This window comes from Aythya marila (genome assembly GCF_965140915.1).
Source record: "Aythya marila genome assembly, chromosome: 2".
NCBI classification, from domain to species: Eukaryota; Metazoa; Chordata; class Aves; order Anseriformes; family Anatidae; genus Aythya; species Aythya marila.
In genome coordinates this window covers 65,066,811-65,088,543 of record NC_139043.1, presented here as the reverse complement: position 1 = coordinate 65,088,543, position 21,733 = coordinate 65,066,811, and the positions used below count along the sequence as shown (strand labels likewise).

Below are 21,733 nucleotides of genomic sequence, written 5' to 3'. Positions count from 1 at the left end.
TGCATCTAGAGAGAAAAGTAAAATGAGAGAGGAGTCAGATGAGGGCTCGAGGCACCCTGCAGCAGCTCATTAACAACATGTAGGCAGCAGTGCAGTGCTCTCTGATATGGTCACAGTGAGCAATTAGCTGGGGGTGGTGAGGGGAAGCCTACGCTAACTTATGCATTGGCACCACAGATGGTGAGGAAACCAGTACTGGGTGTGAAAGATGGTTGGGAGCTCTGCTGAGGGGCCTGTAAATCAAAAGAAGTTTGAAAGTCTTTGGTAAAGCTGAAAGTGCATGTGCTTTTGGAAATGGCCAGGAGTTTAGTGGTGAGGTGCTGGTTCAAATTTCTGCTCTTCATGATTCACAAAGGCTGAAGCCGAGCTTCCCACTCACTGGAAGAGTACTGCCACCTCTGAAAGCAACAGCACTGTTCAGGCATGGGGCTGCCTGCCTCTTGTTTTGTGATCAGTTTCTTACAGGTCTTGGATCTATCCTGATATGGAAAAAGAAAAAGGAGAAGAAGGAAAAAAAGGAGAAAAAGAAAAGGAAATGAATTTGTTGTGGTGTAGGAAAGCTGTTTTCCTCCCAAGTCTAACTATGACACTGGCATACAATTTATTAACGTAAGTGCTGTATCTTCTGTACAAATAATTGTATTTATCATTTTTATTTATCAATATATTTTTTAGCTTTTTACTGGTTAGAGAATGAACTGTATGTATGAACTAGGTAAACTCTTTCTAGGGCCATTTGAAATTGCCGTACAAATAACTTCTCAAGACAGATTGTTCTCAGTTACTTCATGCACACCCAGAATGAAAATGTTTTGGTTTAACATTTTGCTTTTTGGATATCAAGTTTCTTTTTCTTTACACATACAATCCAGAAACCAATTATATATCCAGAAAAGGTCCTGGAAAAATCTTCCCTTGTGTTTTTGTTATCCCAGTGTCTGATGGTGATGTCATATATTTCTGCCAGGGCAAGTTTTACCATTTGTGGCAAAATCACAGTGGAATTTCTACTGATTAAGCAAGTATGTTTACAACAACAGATGAGTCCTTGTGATACATATTTATACAGCAGATATCAGAGGAATGCATAGTTTGCTACCGAGTGCGGAGCTTGCCCTTTGCCTACAACATGTGGTTAGCTTTCCAAATGACTTCCCTCTCATAGCCGACAGACGTTGATTTTGGCAACATCATTAGTGATAGATGATGCATCATAGCTAATCATGTCTGCTGAAAGGCTTTAAAGACTTCTCACATCCTCATCAAAAAGATGTATTTTTTTCTCTCTCATTATTTTTGCCATAGATCTCTAGTTCATGGTTCATTAAACATGCTTTCAACCCTTTTTTGAGTATGCTTTGTATTGTTAAACTGATATTTGACTAAAGAGTGCATTATTTGTATGGGGACAAATTCAAACACAGAGTCTTGCCTCTTGCTTTAAAAAAAAAAAAAAAATCAAAAAAAAACCTTAATCATTAAGCTCAGATTGACAGAGATAAAAATATTGGCAAAAATTGCTGGAAACAGTGACTCACTTTTTATTTCAATTAACAGTTTCTCAGTTTCACATATAAACAGTGAAACTGTCAAAAATAATTATCACAGAGGGAGAAAAAAATATTTCACTACAAGGTAAGGAAAACTGGGTAAAACAATAGTTGTGTGCACTGTTCTGGCTATCAATGAACTGAACTGAATTATAGAGCCTCTTTTCTTTGTCTTGGTAGGAAACCTGTTAGTACTTATTTTTCTGTTCTTTTAAATATTAATATTTACTTACCTAATAACCTCTGCTTGTTGAGGAAAGCTTTTAGCTTACAAATTTTGTGGGAATAGAAACATTTTGAATGGCATATTTTTATTCGTATAGTGGAAAGATGAAGGTTACGGAACTTTCAAAATTATCATTTTGTTAATTAATCCGATTTATCATCTGAATCCTTTTTACAATCTTTTGACTGAAAAATCCTCTGTGGTTCTCATGAACTTTGGCATATGACTACAGGGAAAAAAGTTTCTTGAATGTGTGCTGAACTCCATCTGAAATACTGGCGTGTTAATTCATCTCCTGCAGAGAATGATGAAATTATAACATTTTCCTGTTTCTCTTTTTTGTTCCCTACCCTATGTTGTAAGTTGTTTCCTAGGATACATTTCAGGTTCATGCATTTAAACTGAGATAAACAGACCTCTCTGGATATTATTTCTGCTGTTGGGTGAGACCACATGGAATTTTTACTTCCCATACTTATTATTTTGAGTAATTTGCCTGTTTATTCAACGTTATATACTTGTTTTGTTGTTAAGAATATAAGTAAAAGCAGGTTTCCTAGGGCCAAGAAGACAGGGTTGGGTAGAGCTTTGTTCAGCTGCAGACTCCAGCCTATGCTGAGTTTTAATCACATGAATAATCTCCCCAGAGCTGCTGAGATCACTTGTATGCCTAACGCATGCATTTCAGTTTGACTCAGTTCGACCCTGTTTGACTCCAAAGTTGAGGAAATGATGCCATGATTGACCATAGTTTTTTGTTTCTCATTTGTCTGCATTTACATACCCTCCGTGTCTGCTTTCCATTAACGTGAGATTTTAGCAGGGGATTTTTCACAGTTACCACTGGCCAAACTAAACTTCACTGGGCACAGTCAGGCACAATCAAGTGCTTTTGAAAAACTGCCCATCTTTTTCAGACAAATTCTCCACAGAGCCTGTGTGCTGAAAAACTCTTGTGGTAGATACCCATGTTTGTATCTTCTCCACCAGTATGTCACTGCCAGTAAAAAGCAGAAATCTGCTTCAATGTGGTCTTCTGAGATGCAAAAATCCAGTCTTCACTGGCTGACTTTTGAAGTGTTTACTCAGTTGTTCAGCTCATTTTTGGGAAAATTTCTATTGTCTCTTCAAATTTCCTTGGGTTATTATTATATTTTAAATAAATATTTACAGAATATTATCTCAAAATCATAAAACTAAATGGCTTACTGACACCATAGCTTCTATCAAGTTTAATACTCCTCATAATTTTCTGGATCCCTGTGTGCTGTCAACTTTCTTGGCTTCATCTTGGGGTAAATTCCCTCTTTTGATTTATTTTGCTATTAAACTGTCTTCATTCAAATTCCTCCTTTAAAATTTTATTTTGTGTTTTGTCATTACGCATTTTTTTCTTCCTCTCTAAACCTCCCCTTCTTTTTTTTAGAGTGGGAGGGGTTTAAGCAGCACTGTTCACTTATTTATTTAAAAGGTACATTGTTTTGATTAAAATACTTAGCTATATAACTACTCTTCTCTCAGAGAAAAGCTGTGTCTATCAAATTTCTCTTATATTCTCAGCCATCAGTGCATGTTCAGGAAATCACAAAATTTTATAGATGGAGCACCATTACTGAGCAGGTGTGGTACCATTGCTCAATTTAAGTCCTGTACCACTCCACCAAACTTTCAGCTACTACTTGTGTCTGCCCTTTCCAATTCCATTTATGCTTATATGTCTTAAAGGCATTATTTTTTCTGTGTTTTCATAGACATGTAGGTAGTTTGGGGGTGTGATTGGGAAAACAAATGAAACATCAGAGCAACTGTACGATCAAAAGTATAGTGGCATCAGAGGTAACATTTCCTGCATGCATGTATGCATTTCTGTAAAGAAGGCCCTGGCTGAATATCTGAATGCTTACTAACAAATGTTTTGTATCGGTGCAAAAGACAGAATTTTAATTGCATTTTTCCCTGGCATTAGATGCATACTCTAGGAAGCTGAGGTTGCACTGCAGCTGGAAGCTGACATGGGACTGGAATGACACATCCTTCTCTGCAGAATACTTTTCTCCAGCTGTTCCTTCACAGGGTAGGTTATGGGTACAGCACCTGTGCGTGCTGAGGTAGCAGCAGCCAGGGAGGATTCCCTGCCATAATATTTGTCTGTGAAACATATTTTCTCCCTGAGGAAATGGGCTTATGTCAATAAAAATGGAAACTTCAAAAAACATATGTAATGCTGGGAAAAGCTAAGTATCTTTGCATTTAAAGTATATGGGGTGATTAATTTAATGTGCCTTATCCCTCGCACACACATTCTTTTTCTTTGCCAAAAGCTGAATATAATTGGAAGCTTATGAATGTCCATAGTTGCCAGACAGCTTAAGTTTGAGATACTGTGAAATGAAAACAAATGGAAATGTTTCTCTCTTGTGTAAATATATAAGAATTATTAAGAGTTAAATACAATTGTATAAAGAATCATGTGAGGTGGTCATAGATGAAACTGTTCTTGTGTACATGCTTCAAGCAGGAGTCTGGTTGGAGTGGCCTGGACAAGCAGGTTTTGCTCTATGCATTGATTTTGCACCTCTTCGGTTGGTTAGTGTTGCAGCAGCTTTCCAGTGCAGTTATAGAAAGATATAATCCTTCATATAGATGCCCTCATATATGAATAAGAGTGATTTGTATTCATACAACTTGTTTGCTTTTCTAGGTGGAGGTAAACCATACTGATACAACACCACATTTCTGTTGATGCAGTTGTATCTACACTAGAAAGGCAATGGAAAAGGAAAAGCTAGATGGCTATCAGAAAAGCAGCTTGTAGATTCCAAAAAGCTCCAAGATGAGCAAACGCATAGCACATCTTGCTGGTGTTACTGTCAGGGCATCAGTGCCTTGCTTCAGTGAAGGTCAATTATACTTATCCACCCAGGTTTTTCTTTGACTGTCCTGTTTTTTGTTTGTTTGTTTGTTTGTTTGTTTGTTTTGTTTTGTTTTTACTTTCAGGTGCTGCTTAGCTACTCTTCATCAGAGCAAAATGCCCAGATGCTTAAGAGGCTCAGACAATATGGCTTCAGCAAAGAAGACAACAGAAAGTCATTTTTCTTCTTTGCCTCTATTTGCCACTGCTTCTTTTTTATTCTTAGCTATTTAGTTTACTAGATCTTCAAGACAGGAAATGTTTATAATTATGTGTCAGTAAAGTGCCTAGGACACTAAAATGATGATTTTTTTTTTTTTTCAAGGAGAGGGGGTAGTATGGCTACAGAATAACTTGGGGAAAAAAAAAAAAAAAAAAAAAAAAAAAAAGCTGGCTAAACCAAACTTAGCTATGGCCTAAAAATAAAGGAAAATGTATTTGTTACAAGAAAATATGCGTTTTACAGGAATTGTGCCTTGCAGACAGAAAATACAAACCTCCTTTATGAAAAGACAATTGTACCATTACCACTCTTATGAATGCAACTGGGCGTTAATGTTGACATGTATCTTTTCTTTTGCTATAGATTAAAATGCTTTGAGCGATCTCTTCTGATCTGCCATTGCTCGTTTTTGTTCAGCATTCAATCTTGTCAGACCCTTCAAAAAGTAGTATTCCCCTCTATTGCCATTAAGTTGAATAATACATGAATATGATTTTATCCAAGCTGCCTCCAGCAGTTAGTGGCCTTCTGGAGAGTATCCAGATGTTGCTTGAAAAGAGATGACTCAGAAAGAAACAATTTTGCTTGACAAATGTACCAGTGCACCTTTGTCTCAGCCATCTCAGCCATTCAAAAAAATATATTATTGTGTTGGAGACATAAGTAGTTTTTTGTTTTTTTTTGTTTGTTTGTTTTCCCTTCATCTGTGAATCTTAAAGTTTTGTATAAGGACAGCAAAACACAATTATCCCAGACAAGCAGAAAAGGAAACTGAGACACAATCTTTGTGGTAAACTCAGTAGAAAGGCAATGAGAGAAACCTAGGTATCCGCTCCTTTCAGCATTAGCAATCTTCTCTGCAGAACAGGGAATGTTTCAATTGAGGCTGCAAAAACATGCCTAAAATGTAATGCACTGAATGACTCTGGACTACCTGGTGGGCAATAACAGCTTCCCACTTTGAGAGCAGTGAATGTGAGAAAAATAAGTGGCTAGTTCATTTTTGGAAGGAAAGTGCTGAAGCATCACTGTGTACTTAAGAGCTTCATATTCCTGAAGTGTTTTCATATGCTTATTTTTTAGTTTTACTCTTTGGTTGCATAATAACATATGCTTTCCCTATTTAGAATGTTAAAATAGACCAAGATAAAAAAAAAAATAATAATCCCACTGCAAATGATATGGCACTGACGTGTATTGCTGATACACTGGTGTCTTTTTCTACCAAAGCCAGATAGCTGCTGCCTCAATCTGCTATGAAATGTCTGTAATCTCAGAGCCATAAAACATAGCAACCTGCAAGAAAATGAACCCCCCCAAAAATAGGCATCTGCTTGGTAATCAATACCTAGACATTATCCCTTAGAGTGTCAGTAGCTCACCATATCTTCACAGTGAATATTTTGGATTGGAAGAAAGAAATGCCTCAGCTAAGACTGAAGACTTGAATGCTGTTGGGCTGGAAAGAAAGCTTTCTGCAACGCTAGAAGGAAGCTTCATTCTAAAGTGCACTAAAGATTTATTTTCAAATCTTTATCATTATTAGATGATTCACCTTCAACAAAAACAGCTTTGCTACCCAGTGGTGAGGAGGAGGTGGTAGGACTACCAAATATTTTCATGGGACTGAGCAGATCATTTCTGAGTGGCTGGTTGGTGCTGTGGCTGCACCCTGGCCCTTGCTTCAGAGCCGTGCAGCGTAGCACATTATAGCCTGGTAAGCTAGTGTACTGCTGATTTCTAAGGTGCTCTGCTGTGGAAAAGTGTCCCAAAACATACGGATAGTCCATGCAGGTAACAGTCGGAACTCATGGCAGGTATCTTGCACTCAATAGCTACTGGAAGGAAAATTTCCCACCCAGGGAAATTATATCTTGTCAAGCACAAGATATATGCAGTATACTAAGAACTTTAGAAATAAAATACTAGGTTGTGGTAGAAGTTTGCTTTATGTGAAATTTCTCTCACCAAAATAATTTTGAGGAAGAATTGTTTTCCTTTTTTAACACTTGTTTTTGACATCTCTAAAATGGAAAAACTTTTTGTTGTTGTCAAAATGACTCTGTTATAAAATGTAGATGTAGGTAGGGTAAGAAGGAAGTTATAATGAATACGTTTTAGGAGTTTATCTGAATACTTCTTTCTCATGAAATTAAAATGTAAGTTCTAGCACCTCCTAACCTTCCCATGTCATAAACAAATGTGGAAATGGAAAGGGCAAATTCTCAGCTGTGCACCAGGGTTAAACAAAAAGCAAAGTCTCTCCTCTCATCACTATCCTGTGTCCTCCCCTTCCCCAGTTCATCTTCTACTGTGAAGATTTTGACCTTTGACCAGTCACCAATATCAAACTCTGGACCTGAAAACTGTGATATTGAGGACAAAAAGAATCTTTTCTGGTGGATGATGGTTTTAAGAAGGAGCAGTGTCTTTTTGCATCTGTTTGGAGGTTTGGATTGCTTAAGAGCCCCAGTGGAGATGGGTTGGTGTGCAGAGAGCAGGTGATAAGGTTAAAAGTGCACAACAACTGCAGTTTATCACTTGGATATCAGCAATGCGGACATGCCTATGTGTTTTTGGATTCCAAAATAAGCTTATCTCAATCAAAGGGCTGTTCAAGACCTTTGACAAGTTTACCTTTTGAATGCCTTGGGAACTGCTGCAGTGGGTTGCAAAGTGTTGTACTTAAGAACTGAAATCTGGAGAGAAATAAGACTGGGACTTCTGCGCTCTTATTTCATACTTTCTGGCTCCTCTGATTCAGTCTAACACTGAACCTCTCCCTTCTCTCCCCCTTCCCATTAGACTTATGAAGCCTCCCTGACCTTGCAATCCACCCACAGTTTCCATGTTACTGTCATCCTTCTTACACTTGACTGATGAGAAATATGTGATTATTCAACACATCATAAAAACAGCCAGAGCAAATGAAGGAGAAATCTGGAAAGTATTTATAGAAATCTGTAAACAATCATTTCAATTCAGCTATTCAAAGCTGTGCACACATTAGCTTATTAGCTGTTGAGCCATCAGATTCTTTGGTTCTTTAACCTTTTTTAAAAACTAAGAAGCACTTTGTTATACTCACAGACACTTTGTATTTCATATATTTCTGTTTGCAGAGATGATTTTTTTGAACTACAATAACCAAGAAGTTTTTTTGTGTGTGTGTGTGTGTTTTTGTTTTGTTTTGTTTTGTTTTGTTTTGTTTTGTTTTCCCTGTGACTGCACAGCATTTCAGTGGCTTCAGAGGTTTGACTAGCAATGATTCACTGACATTCCTGGTGTGCTAAAAGGCTTCTTGAGGCAACTTCAAGCACGCATCTTTTTGTTGTGTACAGCTCAACATCAAAGTCAGATAAGTAGGAAGGAGGAGGTGAGAAAGAAGAAGCTGTGAAACTTTTCTGGAAAACCTAACCCAATGGTGGGACACACATTGCAAAATCTCTCTTCTGAGCAAGATGCAGGGATGTTTCTTACTCACCATAGCATGATTTAACCAGAGCGGAATGACTCCGTCAAGGCTTTTGGGGTAAACTAGCTCTCGGTTGTAGGTATACAGTGTCCAAAAGGATATAGACACAAACTGGAAACAAAATACAAAAAGAACGATATTTCAAAATGAGAGAAATGTAATTGATGAGATTTGGATAATGCTTTCATTTCTGAGAAGAAAAATATCTCCTACATGGAAAACATTGATATTGCCAGATAGTTTCCTGTATCTCACCTTACTACATAAAAAAAAAAAAGGAATTTACGCTGAGGTTCCATGTTCTGAATTGATATTGTGAGAAAATGCTCCGTTATAAATTGCCAACACTGACATTTTCTGTGGACCATGTGATTAGTTTTAAACTTTTTTTTTTTTTTTTTTTTTCTGATAGAATTTTTGGAGTTCACCTTTGATGGATTGGCGGTCAAGCCACAGCACTTGTTCAGCTCAGTAACAAAGTAAGCCCTTGATAAGGCAGATCACCTAAAACTTATTTTATCTTCACAATTCATCTGCCTAATTCCCAATTTGCAAATGCAAGTTTCATGGTGGGCACCCATCTTTTCCAATAGAGATTCTATAGTGGGAGAAGCTAATGGGAGGAAACACACTCTGGTATCAGCTACTAACACCTGGAAGCTGATCGGCATTTTCATGGCCCAGCTTTGTGCTCGAGCACACTTTGTGCCTCCTGGAAATCAGGGGTTTGAGATGCTGGAGAAAAGAGACCACTCTGTGCCTCTGTCCTGGTGAAGATGCCTGGGGGTTAGGATAGCAGCATGGTGAATACTGCTGTGCAGTAAAGATAAATTACCAATCGCACTGTTTCCATCTCTGGCAGGATTTCTTTAGTGAGCCAGCTGTCTGAGCTGCTTGTGGACCAGATTTAAGAAGTGCTTCTCAGCTCTTTGAGATTCAGAGGTGATTGCAGGCTTCACTCACAACCAGAAGCATCTACATGTTAAAGTAACCCATTGGTTCCAATGCCCAGCATGAGATGAACAGCACTATCTGTGAGGGAGTGGGTGGTCCATGATCTGATGAAGGCTATGACTATAATTAGTGTCCTCTGAATCTATTTCTCTCTAATGTGTATTTAAAGTCATACTGGAATCAGAGAAGGAGGTGTCAGCTTTTGCTGCATCCTAGGCACCCTCTCATATCCTCCTGGCCCCCGTTGCCCTTCAGAGAAATGCCCTAAGTGGATAACTCCAAAGCTATTTGGAAAATAAGATTAACAGAGAGGTTATACTTCACTCTTTGGGGTCAATCTCTGTTCGTTCAGGGACAAACACCCTAAAGTTTTTACAAGAGGCTTTGCTTTCAACCATGAATGCAAAAGGTTTACACAAAGATCTGAACACCATCTCTTCTTCTAGATGGTCCAAATCCATTTTGAAAGAGTAAAAGAGTCTACAATTCTTATCTGTTTTACATATTTGCATGTTTTGCTATACACATTTGTGCAAACATTATTTTTATATACAGAGGTTACTTACTGTGGACACTGGGAAAGCCAGGACACTGAAAAGAAGGTCTCTGCTGGAAATTATGCACTTAGCACATCGCAGTTTCTTAATTAGTCTCAACACATCAGCCAGGAAGGACACCCCATAGAAGACAGCCTGCAAAACCTAAAGTAATTACATCTAATGAGGGACACTCATCCAGCTTTAATTAGCATGTTCCTCAATGAACTCAGTTCTTGCTGTTTTGTTTGTGAGCTGCAAGCCCATGTGAGGGAAATAGCTTTTGGCTAAATCCTTTTTTTACTAACTGAAAGTGATTAAATAAAGTATTCTGGGAGATAACTTTAACAATATCTTGTTTAATAGACTGAACAGAGATGTGTGATGTGATTTAGATGGGAGGGGTATAAGGATATGTTGAAAGCCAGCTCCTTCATGCTTTATATGTTAATTGCTGTGTTCAGTGTATCTAAGGAGGACCAGGACAGAACAAAATTTGGAATATGATAGGAAATGCTTCCTGGAAGAGAACTGCTAGATAGCTTCTCCCATGGCTTAGTCGACATAGGGCCTTCTTTCTGGGGACTCACGGTGCAGCTGATCTCAGAGTCATACAAGCCAAGTAGTTCAAAATGCTCTAACATAAAAATTAATTGCAGAAGTTACCAAAACCAAAACCTCTTTTGCTGAACTCAGGAGGATTCAGAAAAGTCATTTAAGTGTTTAGAAGGAGAGATACAGACTTTACTAAATAAAACTGAATAAGTTAAACTATTTATAACTAATTAATTTTGGAGTGGGGAGTGGTCATTATATCATTTGCAAGTTGTGAGTGTGGGGATGTTTGAGGAGGGTGCTAGGAGGATTTTGTAAATAATCAAGTGCACCGTGACAAAACAGAATTCTGTGAATTTTGTATGAAATTATGCATGAAATTGTCAGAGTATTGTGGTTTAAACCAATGTTGCTTTTCTGATTACTTTGTTTTCTCTCATAATGCTACACAGTGAATCATGCAGAATCAGATGCATCAGACACACAGAGCCTACCAGAAATGCACTTCTTCTGCTATCTTGCATTCAGATAGCTGAGTCTAGTTTGGTTCTTGTAACTCATGGGGTAGCCTCTTCTTTTTAAGGCTCGGTTGGTTCCAAGTGATGCAATATGTGAAATTCAACCTACTGCAAATGCTGGATCAGATGTTGATGCTTAACTGGAAAGAGATTGTTACAGCTTTCAGGATGAGATCTCTTTTGCCATGATCTTACTCTGAATCAGATGTTTATTTTGAGAAAAGTATCTGAAGTTGTGGTTTATTACTTCACTAATTTCTGAAGGAGAGAGAAGGGTGGTGCTTGGGAGGGGACAGAATTAGTGCAATGCTTTTACATCAGAAATCCCTGTTATTGAAATGTCTGAGGGAAGGCAGGGACTGATTTCTCCATGCTCATCTTTGTACAAGGGCTTCTGCAAGCCTTTACAGAAAGTTTTAGAGACTGAGTCTTCTTAGGGAGCAAAACAACTGTAGATTGCATGACCAAAGCATCCCTGCATTTAAATGCAAGTTGCTCCACCTATTTCCCAGCTTCCTGGCAAAGAGGAAGAATGTATCCTTCCTTCTCTATCCTTTCCGCAGTTGAGATGGTCATTGTGGTAGACTGCAGCTGGGTGCCAGCAGGGTGGGCTGGTGGAGCATCCCCCCTGCCTTCATGCACCCATAGCAGTGCAGCTACAGATGAGACAATGCTGGCCGTGTGCTTTCTACAGGGTCACTCAGGACAAGGTAGCAGAGGTCATGCACCACCCGGTTCAGCTGTAAAACCTCAATGTTTCCTCTCAGGAGCATGGGGTGATGTAGTGGGTTTACGTGGCAAGGTTTTGGTAGCAGGGGGCCATAGGGGTGGTTTCTGTGAGAAAGATCTAGAAGCTGCCCCATGTTTGGGAAGGGCCCCATTGTTTTCCAGAGCTGAGCCAATAAGCAATGTTGTTTTGCGCCTCTGTGAGAGCATATTTAAGACAGGGAAAAAAACGCTGCACCACACAGCAGCTGGGAGAGTGAGAGGAGTGAGGAACAGCCTTGCAGGTGCCAAGGTCAGTGAAGAAGGAGGGGGAGAGGTGCTCCAGGCGCCGGAGCAGAAGTCCCCTGTGGCCTGTGGTAAGGACCATGGTGAAGCAGGATGTCCCCATGCAGCCCATGGAGTACCATGGTGGAGCAGAGTTCCATGCTGTAGCCCGTGGAGGAGACCACGGTGGAGCAGGTGGCCCTGCACTGACGGAGGCTGCGGCCTGTGGAAGACCCCTGCTGGAGCAGATTCTGGGCCGGACCTGTAGCCCGTGGAGAGGAGACCACGCAGGAGCAGGTGACCTGGCAGGAGCTGCTGCCCGTAGGGGAGCCAGGTTGGAGCAGTTTTCTCCTGAGGGATGGACCCCGTGGTATGGACCCATATCTGGAGCAGCTCTGGAAGAGCTGCTGCCTGTGGGAAGCCCATGCCGGATCAGTTCATCAAGGACTGCATCCCATGGGTGGGACCCCACAGCACAGGGGACGAGAGTGACCGAGAAGGAGCAGCAGAGAAGAAGTGCTGTAGACTGACCATAACCCCCATTCCCCTGTTCCCCTGCGCCGCTTGGGGGGAGGAGGTGGAAGAGGGTGGATGGGGGGGGAAGGTGCTTTTGGTTTCTTTCCTTTGTTTCTCACTTCTCTAGCTTGTTAGTAATGAGCAATAAATCTTACTATCTTCTTATGCTGAGTCTGTTTTGCCCGTTACAATAATTATTGCGTGATTTTCTCGTCCTTATCTCAACCCTTGAGCCCTTTTCACATATTTTCTCCCCATTCCTCTTTGAGGAGGGGGAGTGAGAGAGCGGCTGTGGTGGAGCTCGGCTGCCCACTCGAGCAGAACCACGACAGGTGAACAGCCACGTTTTTACATAAAAATACACATATGGTTTTGTTCAATTCCAAGGCACTCAAACCATCTCTTTTGTGGTTTTCTCTTCATTGTCACAATTAGCCTCTGTGACTCCAGGCACAATCAGCCTCTGTGACTCCAGGCACAATCTCAGTCCCTGGGGATTCAACCCTCCAAGTCATGGGTCTGGTTCAGAGAAGTACATACTGGGGAGCAGTGTGCTTAGAGCAAGCATGTGTTCAGCACAAACACGCGCCCAAGTGCTTGGCCTCACCAGGACACTAAAACAAAGTCCTTGAAGAGCTAAGAAAAGAAAAAAAAAAAAAAAAAAGGAAAAAAAAGGCTCTTTTTACACCCTGTAAGCCAGCAGTAACTTTCTGTAAACACAGCAGTAACTTTCTGTAAAAAGCATGAAAAATGTACATGAGGGTGGTGACAGTGTGGTGACACACAGTGACTAAATACCAATAAAGCAGTGAGGGAGAGGCATGGTTCCCAGAGGATGAGGCTATTATTATCTTGTTCATGGTCAGCCTTACATTAATCATGGAACAGGGGTAGGCTTCTCCTTCCATCCCAGCCCTTCAAAATTAACTAAAACAAACATATCTGAAAAAAAAAACAACAAACATATAGTCCCAAAACAGCCCCATTCTCAGTCACATGCAGGGGAGGACAATATTATCTTCTGAATGGAAAATATTTATCTAAATATGTAACCTGACCCACTTCTCTGGCTGAGCATTAAAAAGAGCATCTCCTGAACAAGTCGGAATTCAGTCTCAGCAGTTCATTTTTGTGCTGTTCATAGCCCTACTCATGCCCATGTCTACCCATGTGTGGATTCAAAGGGTTTCAGTCACTGGGTGATTACCCTGTATTTTCAGGAGAAGAATAAGTTTCATACCAAAAAAAACACCTATCTAGAATCATTCCTCTGGCAGGATGAACCACTGGTAGGCTTGAATCAGAACTCCCAGCCTGCATTTTTCCAAACTCAGGCTTGTTCCTGTAAGAAAAGTATATCCAAATCTTGCAGCCCTTCACTAGTGGGAAAATGTTGACATTAAAAACAAACAAACAAACAAAATGAAAACATTAAATTATTCCAGATGTCCTGTGAATTTCCCAAACAGCAGTGCTGGCGCTCACCAAGACACTGCAGACGATTGTAGACTATAAATACACTGGCTGGAAATAAAGAGGATCCCCTAAAGTATTCCCACATGAACAGAAGGAAGACTGGAAGCATTCAGAAAGCTAACAATTAACCCAAAGAGGAGAATATGGTTATGATTATCCCTATTGGAGAGATGTTGTTTTCCTCTACAGATCCTGTACAACTTCATGGCACTAGGTGCTGTAGAAGTGCTTCATTTGGCCAGTTTGATTTTTTTGCAAACTAAGAATCATGGTGACAAAGGAAAACCTTAATTTTCATCTGTTGCACTGATCAAAGGGGTGTTTTTGTTTAACTAACCTGTCATGATTTGCTTTGAGATCTAGCCATGTGTGTATATTGAATTCTCAAACTAGTACAAATAAATTAGGCTCCAAGCTCTTTATACTTTAAAGGGATATAAATCTAATATTCTGAGGGGGCTATTAGATATAAACAGTCAACATTTAGTGTAGACAGCCATGTATTCACAGGACAACAACCTGGAAAATGTGTGTACTAAATGCTGGGTCTATTTGGAAATAAGTAAAAACAGCTTTCAGGAGAAATGAAAATATTTAAATTATATGAATTATATGAGACAAAAGCATAAGGAATAAGACGGGACAGGAATGCAATTAATAGTTTTTAAGGGTGCAGTGTGCTCATTATGCAATGATTTACTAATGGATTTACAGCAGCAAGCAGATTTTTATGAGCTCAGCTATTTAAGGCAATGAATGATTCAGCTTATGCTGTTTTGTATAACAGACAAATGAATACAAAACTCTTTTTATCTGTTATTTCTGCTGGTTTAATAGTCAGTCAATGAACTTCTTTGGTAGAAAATCCACTTATCTTTTTTTTTTTTTTTTTTCCTACAAAAATATTTCCTTTCTGAATCTTGATTGCTATGATCATTAAATAGATAAATGAATCTGGAGTAACATGAAAGCTGTCACCCTCTTGGGAAAATCACATGGTTAGCAAGGCATTGGATGAAGTGCTAGAAGAGGATCATATCTAGAAGAAATTCATCCAGCATCCCTCCAGCAGTGCTAGGAGTCAAAGTGCATTTTCATCCCCTGGAAAAATTGCATTTCCCAGTATTTCCATTTCAGATCAGAGTGAGCTTGCTACATCAGCTTTTTGCTGAATGGAATTTCTTGCCTTTTTAAAATGCAATTCCAAATTTTAGGAGGAAATTTTGGGGAAAATTTCCAAGCAATTCAGCTGGCCAATGTGTGAAGCCAGGCAATGACGGTATGGCAGGAAACAGATAGAGCTGGACCAGAGCTCTAAGCGTCTGGCTCTCGGAAAGCTTCAAGGGCATGGCCCAGCCTGGTGGCTTTACTGAATAGGCACAGTCCATCAGGAACCTCTGAAACACAGCCCAGCTGTGGGCTCCAACCCATGCAGCAGAGGGACTACCAGATATGAAAGAGTAATCTTGCACCTTTTCTGTGTCAGAGCACAACAGTGTCTTCAGCTCAAATCATCTCCCTGTTGGCTGACACCTCCATTTTGGAGTTAAAACCAGATCAATAAGTGGTTAAAGAAGGGAGACAAAGGACTGGAGAAGTGCAACACGGCATTTAACAAGCCCTGAGCTGTTCAGCAGACTTGGAAATGAGCTGGGCAACAGCAAACAACAGGCAAAAATAAGTGTTGGTAAATGCAATGCAGTGCATTTCAGGAGAAAAAATAATAATAAAAAAGGAAAAAAAAATTCAATTATGTATTTTGGAACAGTGGTTTCTAAATTAGCTGTGATGATTCAGGAAATAAATTTGGAGCTCACTCTGGATAGGTCTCACACTGATGGCTCCTTGCTCATTGTTTATCAAAAAAAGAAAGTAGAGAGGTAAGATTTTTTAAGAAGAAACAAACAGACTAGGAAACACCTTAGGCCACTGTATAAATACATGTTGTGCTCATAGCTTAATCACTGCAGGCTGCCCTACTTACCCCTTCCTAAAACTAAAAAAATGATGGAGAAGGGCAACAATGGTGCTTTAATGAAAGAAGTATCCATTTGTGAAGAGAGATAAAAAGGACAGACTTTCAGCTTGGAGAAAAGAATAACTGGGGGAAGGAAACCTTGCAGATACATCTAATGAGCAGCAAAGAGAAAGTGAACAGGGACAGACAATTAAATTGTAACACAGAAGTGAAAGGGCACCCTATTCAGCTGTCAGGAAGCAGGTTTATGCCAACAAAATGAATTGTTCTTTCACGGAAGGCATAATTGTGTTGTGGAACTCATTGCCATGGAATAGGGAAGGTACCAGAAGTATAAACAAGTAAGTTTATTCCTTTAGATAGATGACAGGTAGTCTTTGAATAAGTACTAGTTCTCTCAGCCTGCATTTACCTTCTGTCTGGGTCTGTCTGGATGCCATTGGAAGGCAAGCTCAGAGGGTAGAACTGTGGAAAGATTATTTTACACCTACACATACTCTTGTCTTGTGCGGCCTTTACCTGATCACTGTTCGTCACTAAGGGAAGCTGGATACTAGTTTCAATGGATATTTCTGCTTCCCAAAATGCCAAGACAAAGGCCACTTGCTTTCTCCTCTTGATCTGCTGCTTTAGGGCTCTGTCACATACTGGGTGGTAGATCTCATTATAACTGTGCCTGGGGATGTGGGATGGAAGTGCTCTTTTGCCTGAGGGTATGGCTGGTGCTTTAGTGGAGACAGCTTTAACCAAAAACACAAAGAAGAGGAGCTAGACCTACAGGGAGCAGCCTGTCTTCCATTGGACTTGGCTGTTAGTGTTTTAGTCTACTGACATATGTTCCAGCAGGAGGAACTGTATATTCTTAAGATTGTTGCACCCTTTCCATTCAACTGCTGGCATTTCAGAAAATAATACATGTAATAATAATTTCTGAAAACTTCACCAATGTCCAAGTGTTGTGTTATGAAGCTAATTTAGCAACAAACCACACATAAGCCATCCTGACAGCAGTGACATATATGCCCTCATCCTTCCACAAGGTGTCCACTGAGAAAAATCCCATGGGTCCCTGAAAACTGGGATGGTGTTGGCCACCTCTTGTGCTTTCATTGCAAATATTTCCCAGAATCACAGAATGGTTGTGGTTGGAAGGGACCCAAATTTCCCAGATCCCTGAGGATGTCTGAAAGCCAGGGACCCTTTAGACTTCCATTGAACATCACCGTGGTGTGTCTCTGTCCGAAGAGTAAAAGATAAATACAGCTGTACCCAGGCCTCCCATTGGTCTTTAGCTCTGGCACAATGGATGAAAGACCAAAGGGACCTTCATCCTTTCAGGTTAGATAGTGTCCCAGAAATCTGTCCCCTGAAGAAACCCGCTCCCCATGCCCAGTTTTTCCCGCCCCACTGCCACCACCCCAAGTCACTTGATGTACCATTTGGACTGTAAACACGTTCTCCCCCTCAGACTATCTCACATCCTTTCATTTTGATTTCTTCCTCATGAAATGCTAGTGTAACAGAACACATTATGGTCCACATTTTTCCCTGTAATTTTAGGAAATGTAGCAAAGAGTTGATAACACTATTAAAACACACATAATTATATCACAAGCATACCTCTCTAGGCTGGAATTTCTTTTCCTCATGCTCTAAACTGATTTTCAAACTAAGCATGTACTCTGACTGGCTAAATTAGCACTGTGCTTTGCTTTGTTTTACCTTTTCTTGAATATACAGGTCACACACAACCTTATAGAAATGGAAGACAAACTGCAAGCAGCATTATAATGTGTATTGCTATTGCTTAACTATTAATTAACAAACAGTTAGACAGCATGCATCAAAGTCACATATCCTGGCTGAACACATTCTACCTTTGTGCCTCTATTCTTACTGGTACCTCATCTCTTTTACAAAGAAGCAGCTAGCTCTGGAGTACATACTCTTTAAAAACCAGCAGCTTGCCAACCCGTATTCTTTCTGCATAAAACCTGTGAATACATTTCATTGCACAAGCATAGATACCTATTTAGTTTCCTTTGGGGTATAAACCATTAAAGGAAGCAGTTTAACATCAGCAAATCTACCAGCTGCATGTATCTTGAGGCACAGATGGCAGACAAACAAATAGACATATTGTACAACACGATTTGCTTACCAGATTGAGGACTGTCAAATATTTCCACTGGCCACCATAAAGGAACACTTCAGATGGCCGTTCTTCTGTTCTGAGACATGTGATTGAATAGATGACAAAAAAATACCAGACAAAAGCAAGGCAATGGTACACTGTGAGAGTAGAGATTTCCATGCTTTAGCTAAAAGCAAGTGATAATCAGTCTGAAAGAAGCTTTTCTCTTAAAGTCCTCAGTGGCTGTGCATGGGAAATGGCAGGACAGGAGGGTTTGCTTTGGAGCAGACTAGGGCCCCTTTGACACTTGCTCTCGATAGGAATATTCACAGCACTGTGAACTTTGCTTCTGTTTTTTTTCCCTTTTTACTGCAAAGATAGGGGGAGGGAGAAGAATAGGTTTATTCCCTGGATTTAAATGCCTTGCTCAAGATTAGTGAAGATTAGTTGCACAATTACATAAGTTTTTTAGATTTTTTTTTTTTTAAGAAGACGAGGGAGCTTTGCTACTTATTTTGTGTAACTGGTTGTTGTGCTCTAGGCAGTGAGTGAAAATAAGCAGCACTTTACTTGCTTGTAGCTAGCAGTGTAGGCATGTCTCTGGCTTACTTTAAGAAGCCTTTGTGACTCTTTTCCCTTGTGCCAAAGGAAGAAGTGGGAAACACAGCGGTCTGTGAAAGAGAAACTGAGTTGTTAATAGGCTGTGGAGGTGGAAAGGAAGCTGAGAGGATTAGTAGGCAAAGGTTCTCCAGGTTGAAAAACACTGAGTGTTGACATTTTTTATGGGAAAAGGTTCGGCCTCCTTCATGCTGCTGTGTGCAGCTGGAGTCCCTCACACATGTGCGCAGCAGGGCAGCCAGAGCCTGAGTCACTCTGAACCTCCAGCAGGAATGGAAACATGGGGTGAGGGCTTTGGGTGACAAAATCTGAGCCCTTGCCTATCGCCTTCTTTTCTTGCTGTCTTCCATCTTCAGACAACCCCTCTTCCCAGATGTGACTGGATGGGGCAAGAGTGAAGCAGAGCAAAAATGGTACTCATACCATATTCATAAAATTAAATTCCCATGGAAAACCTCATTTTTCCCTCCCCTTCCACCTTGCCATGCTGCCCTAATTAGCACTGGAAAATGCACACAGCTTTTTCTGGGCCAGAGTCCCTGTAATTGCAGTGCTGTTGGCAATATTTTCCACCCAGGTGTTTTGCTGTGCCCAAGCCTTGCCCAAACCTTCTTGTGACAGGACATGGCAATTGAGTGTTCCTCATACACTCAACTGAGTGTTCCTCCTACAATTGAGTGTTCCTCCTACAGAGGCTGTCCCCCTGGACAGGGCTTAGCTTCGGCCAAGCAGACTGCATTGAAGTGATCTCTCTCTCTCTTTTTTTTTTTTTTTTTTTTTTAAATTCTCTTTCCTCTTTTAACTGGCCTGGAGGGAACATTGAGCAATCTGCTGTGTTTTGGGTTGTTTTGGTTTTTCTCTTGGATCTTTTCCCCCCCCCTGATACTGGACATAAGGCTCCACGTGGGATGATTTCCTACAAACTCAGACAGTGATGTGCATGCATGTAGGAAACAGTCATCACACTAAATCATTTAAACATCCTCCCATGCTTCACTGACTTCTCCCCTAGTTCAGATTACCTGCATCCCAATTCCCCAGGCACTCCAGCCATCACAACCCAAATGGATTATTTCTGCCTTAAGAAGGAAAAATAAAGATGTAGATAGTCTTGTGGTTGCTTAAGGATAGATGAGAAAATCCCTTGCCAAAAAAAAAAAAAAAAAAAAAAAAAAAGTGAAGAAAAAAAGATGGGAATATGGTTTGGACTCTGACAATGTCATTGGCCTTTTCTGAGGAAATACAGTAGAAAATAGTTTTCAATTACTTTCACAGGCTGTCTGAGGAGAGGAAGCGCCGTCATGAGCTGCTTCCTCTGTTCCACCTGGTTAAGACTCATCCCTATGACAAAAGGTAGGAGCAGAATAGGAGAATGGCATGGAAAGGCCATTTTTTATTATTGATTTGCAATATCAATAACACCAGGCCTTCAGCACTTAACAAGTTATCTTCACACCAGTCTTTTTGATGGTTTTGCTATAGGACAACTTTAAAAACAGGAAGGGATGTGCTTCTTCTCAGCAGATGCCTGAATTCACAAAAATGAATGTAGATGCATGCAAAATGGCAAGGTATGTTTTTCTTTTGTGGAGGATTTTAGCCAGTAGGGCTGAGAAGGCGTGAAGTTTGGTGACAGTTTTGTGATGTGGACACCTGTCCCACTGACTGAAACCATCTGCTTTGTTTTCCCATATACAAGAAGCAGGATACATATCCTTCAGCTTAGCTAAGGGATGTAAGGGATGAAGTTCCACTGTAGAAAAGTCACAAAGAAAGGATGAGTGCCAGATAGGCCTGAAGTCTCTCACGTTATGCTTCATAGAGCCTTTCTTATCTCACTGCCAGTGTGATGCAGAGAGCAAATACACTGGAAAAGGGGTTTGCCTTCTCCCCATTGGTGTGAACATCTACTCAAGGTTCAGTGGAACAGGAAATTAAATCCAAAGCCTTTTTCACAAGGGATGGAGGGACTTTCACAAGGAAGGAAGAGGGACCACATCAGGATAAAGGCAGATGCACTGCTACAGATTAAGTAGGACAGGTTGGGGAGATCCATTTTCCATCTGCTTGAAACCACACCCCAGCTCAAATGTACTGCTCCCCTGCAGCTGAGCCACATTGCACCCTGTCAATGCTCCCAGCCTGCTGTAGGGGCTCACCTGGTTTGAGCAGTAGTAGTTGACTTTGTACTAAAGCAAATTCAGAGCTTGGTCCATTAATGTGATCCAGCTGCAGCACACTAACAAGTAACTGGTGTTGTAAATCACCTTATGCACACAAAATAGCCTCTGCTCATGCCCTCTTCTAGGAGAGAGAGCTTACCCTTCTTCGCCCTGAAATGGGCTCCACTGATTGGCATTGTATTTCCAGGCTACCAAGCAGTCCCCTTAAGCCCATTATTGCCATGCAGGGCCTAGTTAACACTTCCACCAGTCTCTAATGAGACTGAAAAATAGGAGCAATAAGTACTCGTTCCTACGATGTGTGTGTGATTATGTATGCAAATGGCCTGCAAGGTGTAATGCACAGAAGAGGCTCTGCTCTGGGACCTGGAAGCTGCCCCTGCTGCTAGAAACAAGTATTCCTGCTTCCTCGTGGGCTGGTAATTTATTTAAAAAACAATGAGGTGTCTTTCAACTATTTTCTGATATTTTTGTGCTGGCTTATTTTGCTTTCTGCCAGGGCTGCATCCATTAATGCAAAACAAGTAAGACCAAGGCAGAACATTGCAGGCAGGTGACTGCAGTTAAGGACAGGTGGGAGGAAAGGATTCAAAACCAAGACTAGGAAAGTGGTTTGTTTTTGTTTGTTTGTTGTTTGTTTGTTTTTGAGGGGGGTGGCATTGGGGGAGGTGGAAGGAAGGAAAGAATATGAAAACAAAGCTTTGTCTTTGTGTCTAGCTTCTTTTTCAGGTGGTATGCTCTAGGAACCAGGGACTTACATGGAAATGGAACTTGTCTTAGGTGGATTTTATTAGGTGAACAAGACATGATGAGTGGGGCAAGTACAATTTTGTCCAAACTTTCTGACACTTGTTTCCATCATGAATGCAGTTTTATTATCCTATGCCTGG

General features: G+C 40.6%; 1 protein-coding gene across 1 annotated transcript in view; it reads right to left on the bottom strand.

The window, feature by feature from the left end:
• The window catches only part of ADTRP (androgen dependent TFPI regulating protein), a gene marked incomplete at its 5' end in the record, with an annotated part of 32,321 nt that extends 14,099 nt beyond the window's left edge, over window positions 1-18,222 (bottom strand). The window contains 3 exons of the mRNA XM_082755073.1: window positions 8,395-8,496; window positions 9,906-10,040; window positions 18,070-18,222. Coding sequence (XP_082611199.1) covers window positions 8,395-8,496; window positions 9,906-10,040; window positions 18,070-18,222 — 390 coding nt within the window. The remainder of the gene's footprint in view (window positions 1-8,394; window positions 8,497-9,905; window positions 10,041-18,069) is intronic.
• Window positions 18,223-21,733: the final 3,511 nt, after the last annotated feature.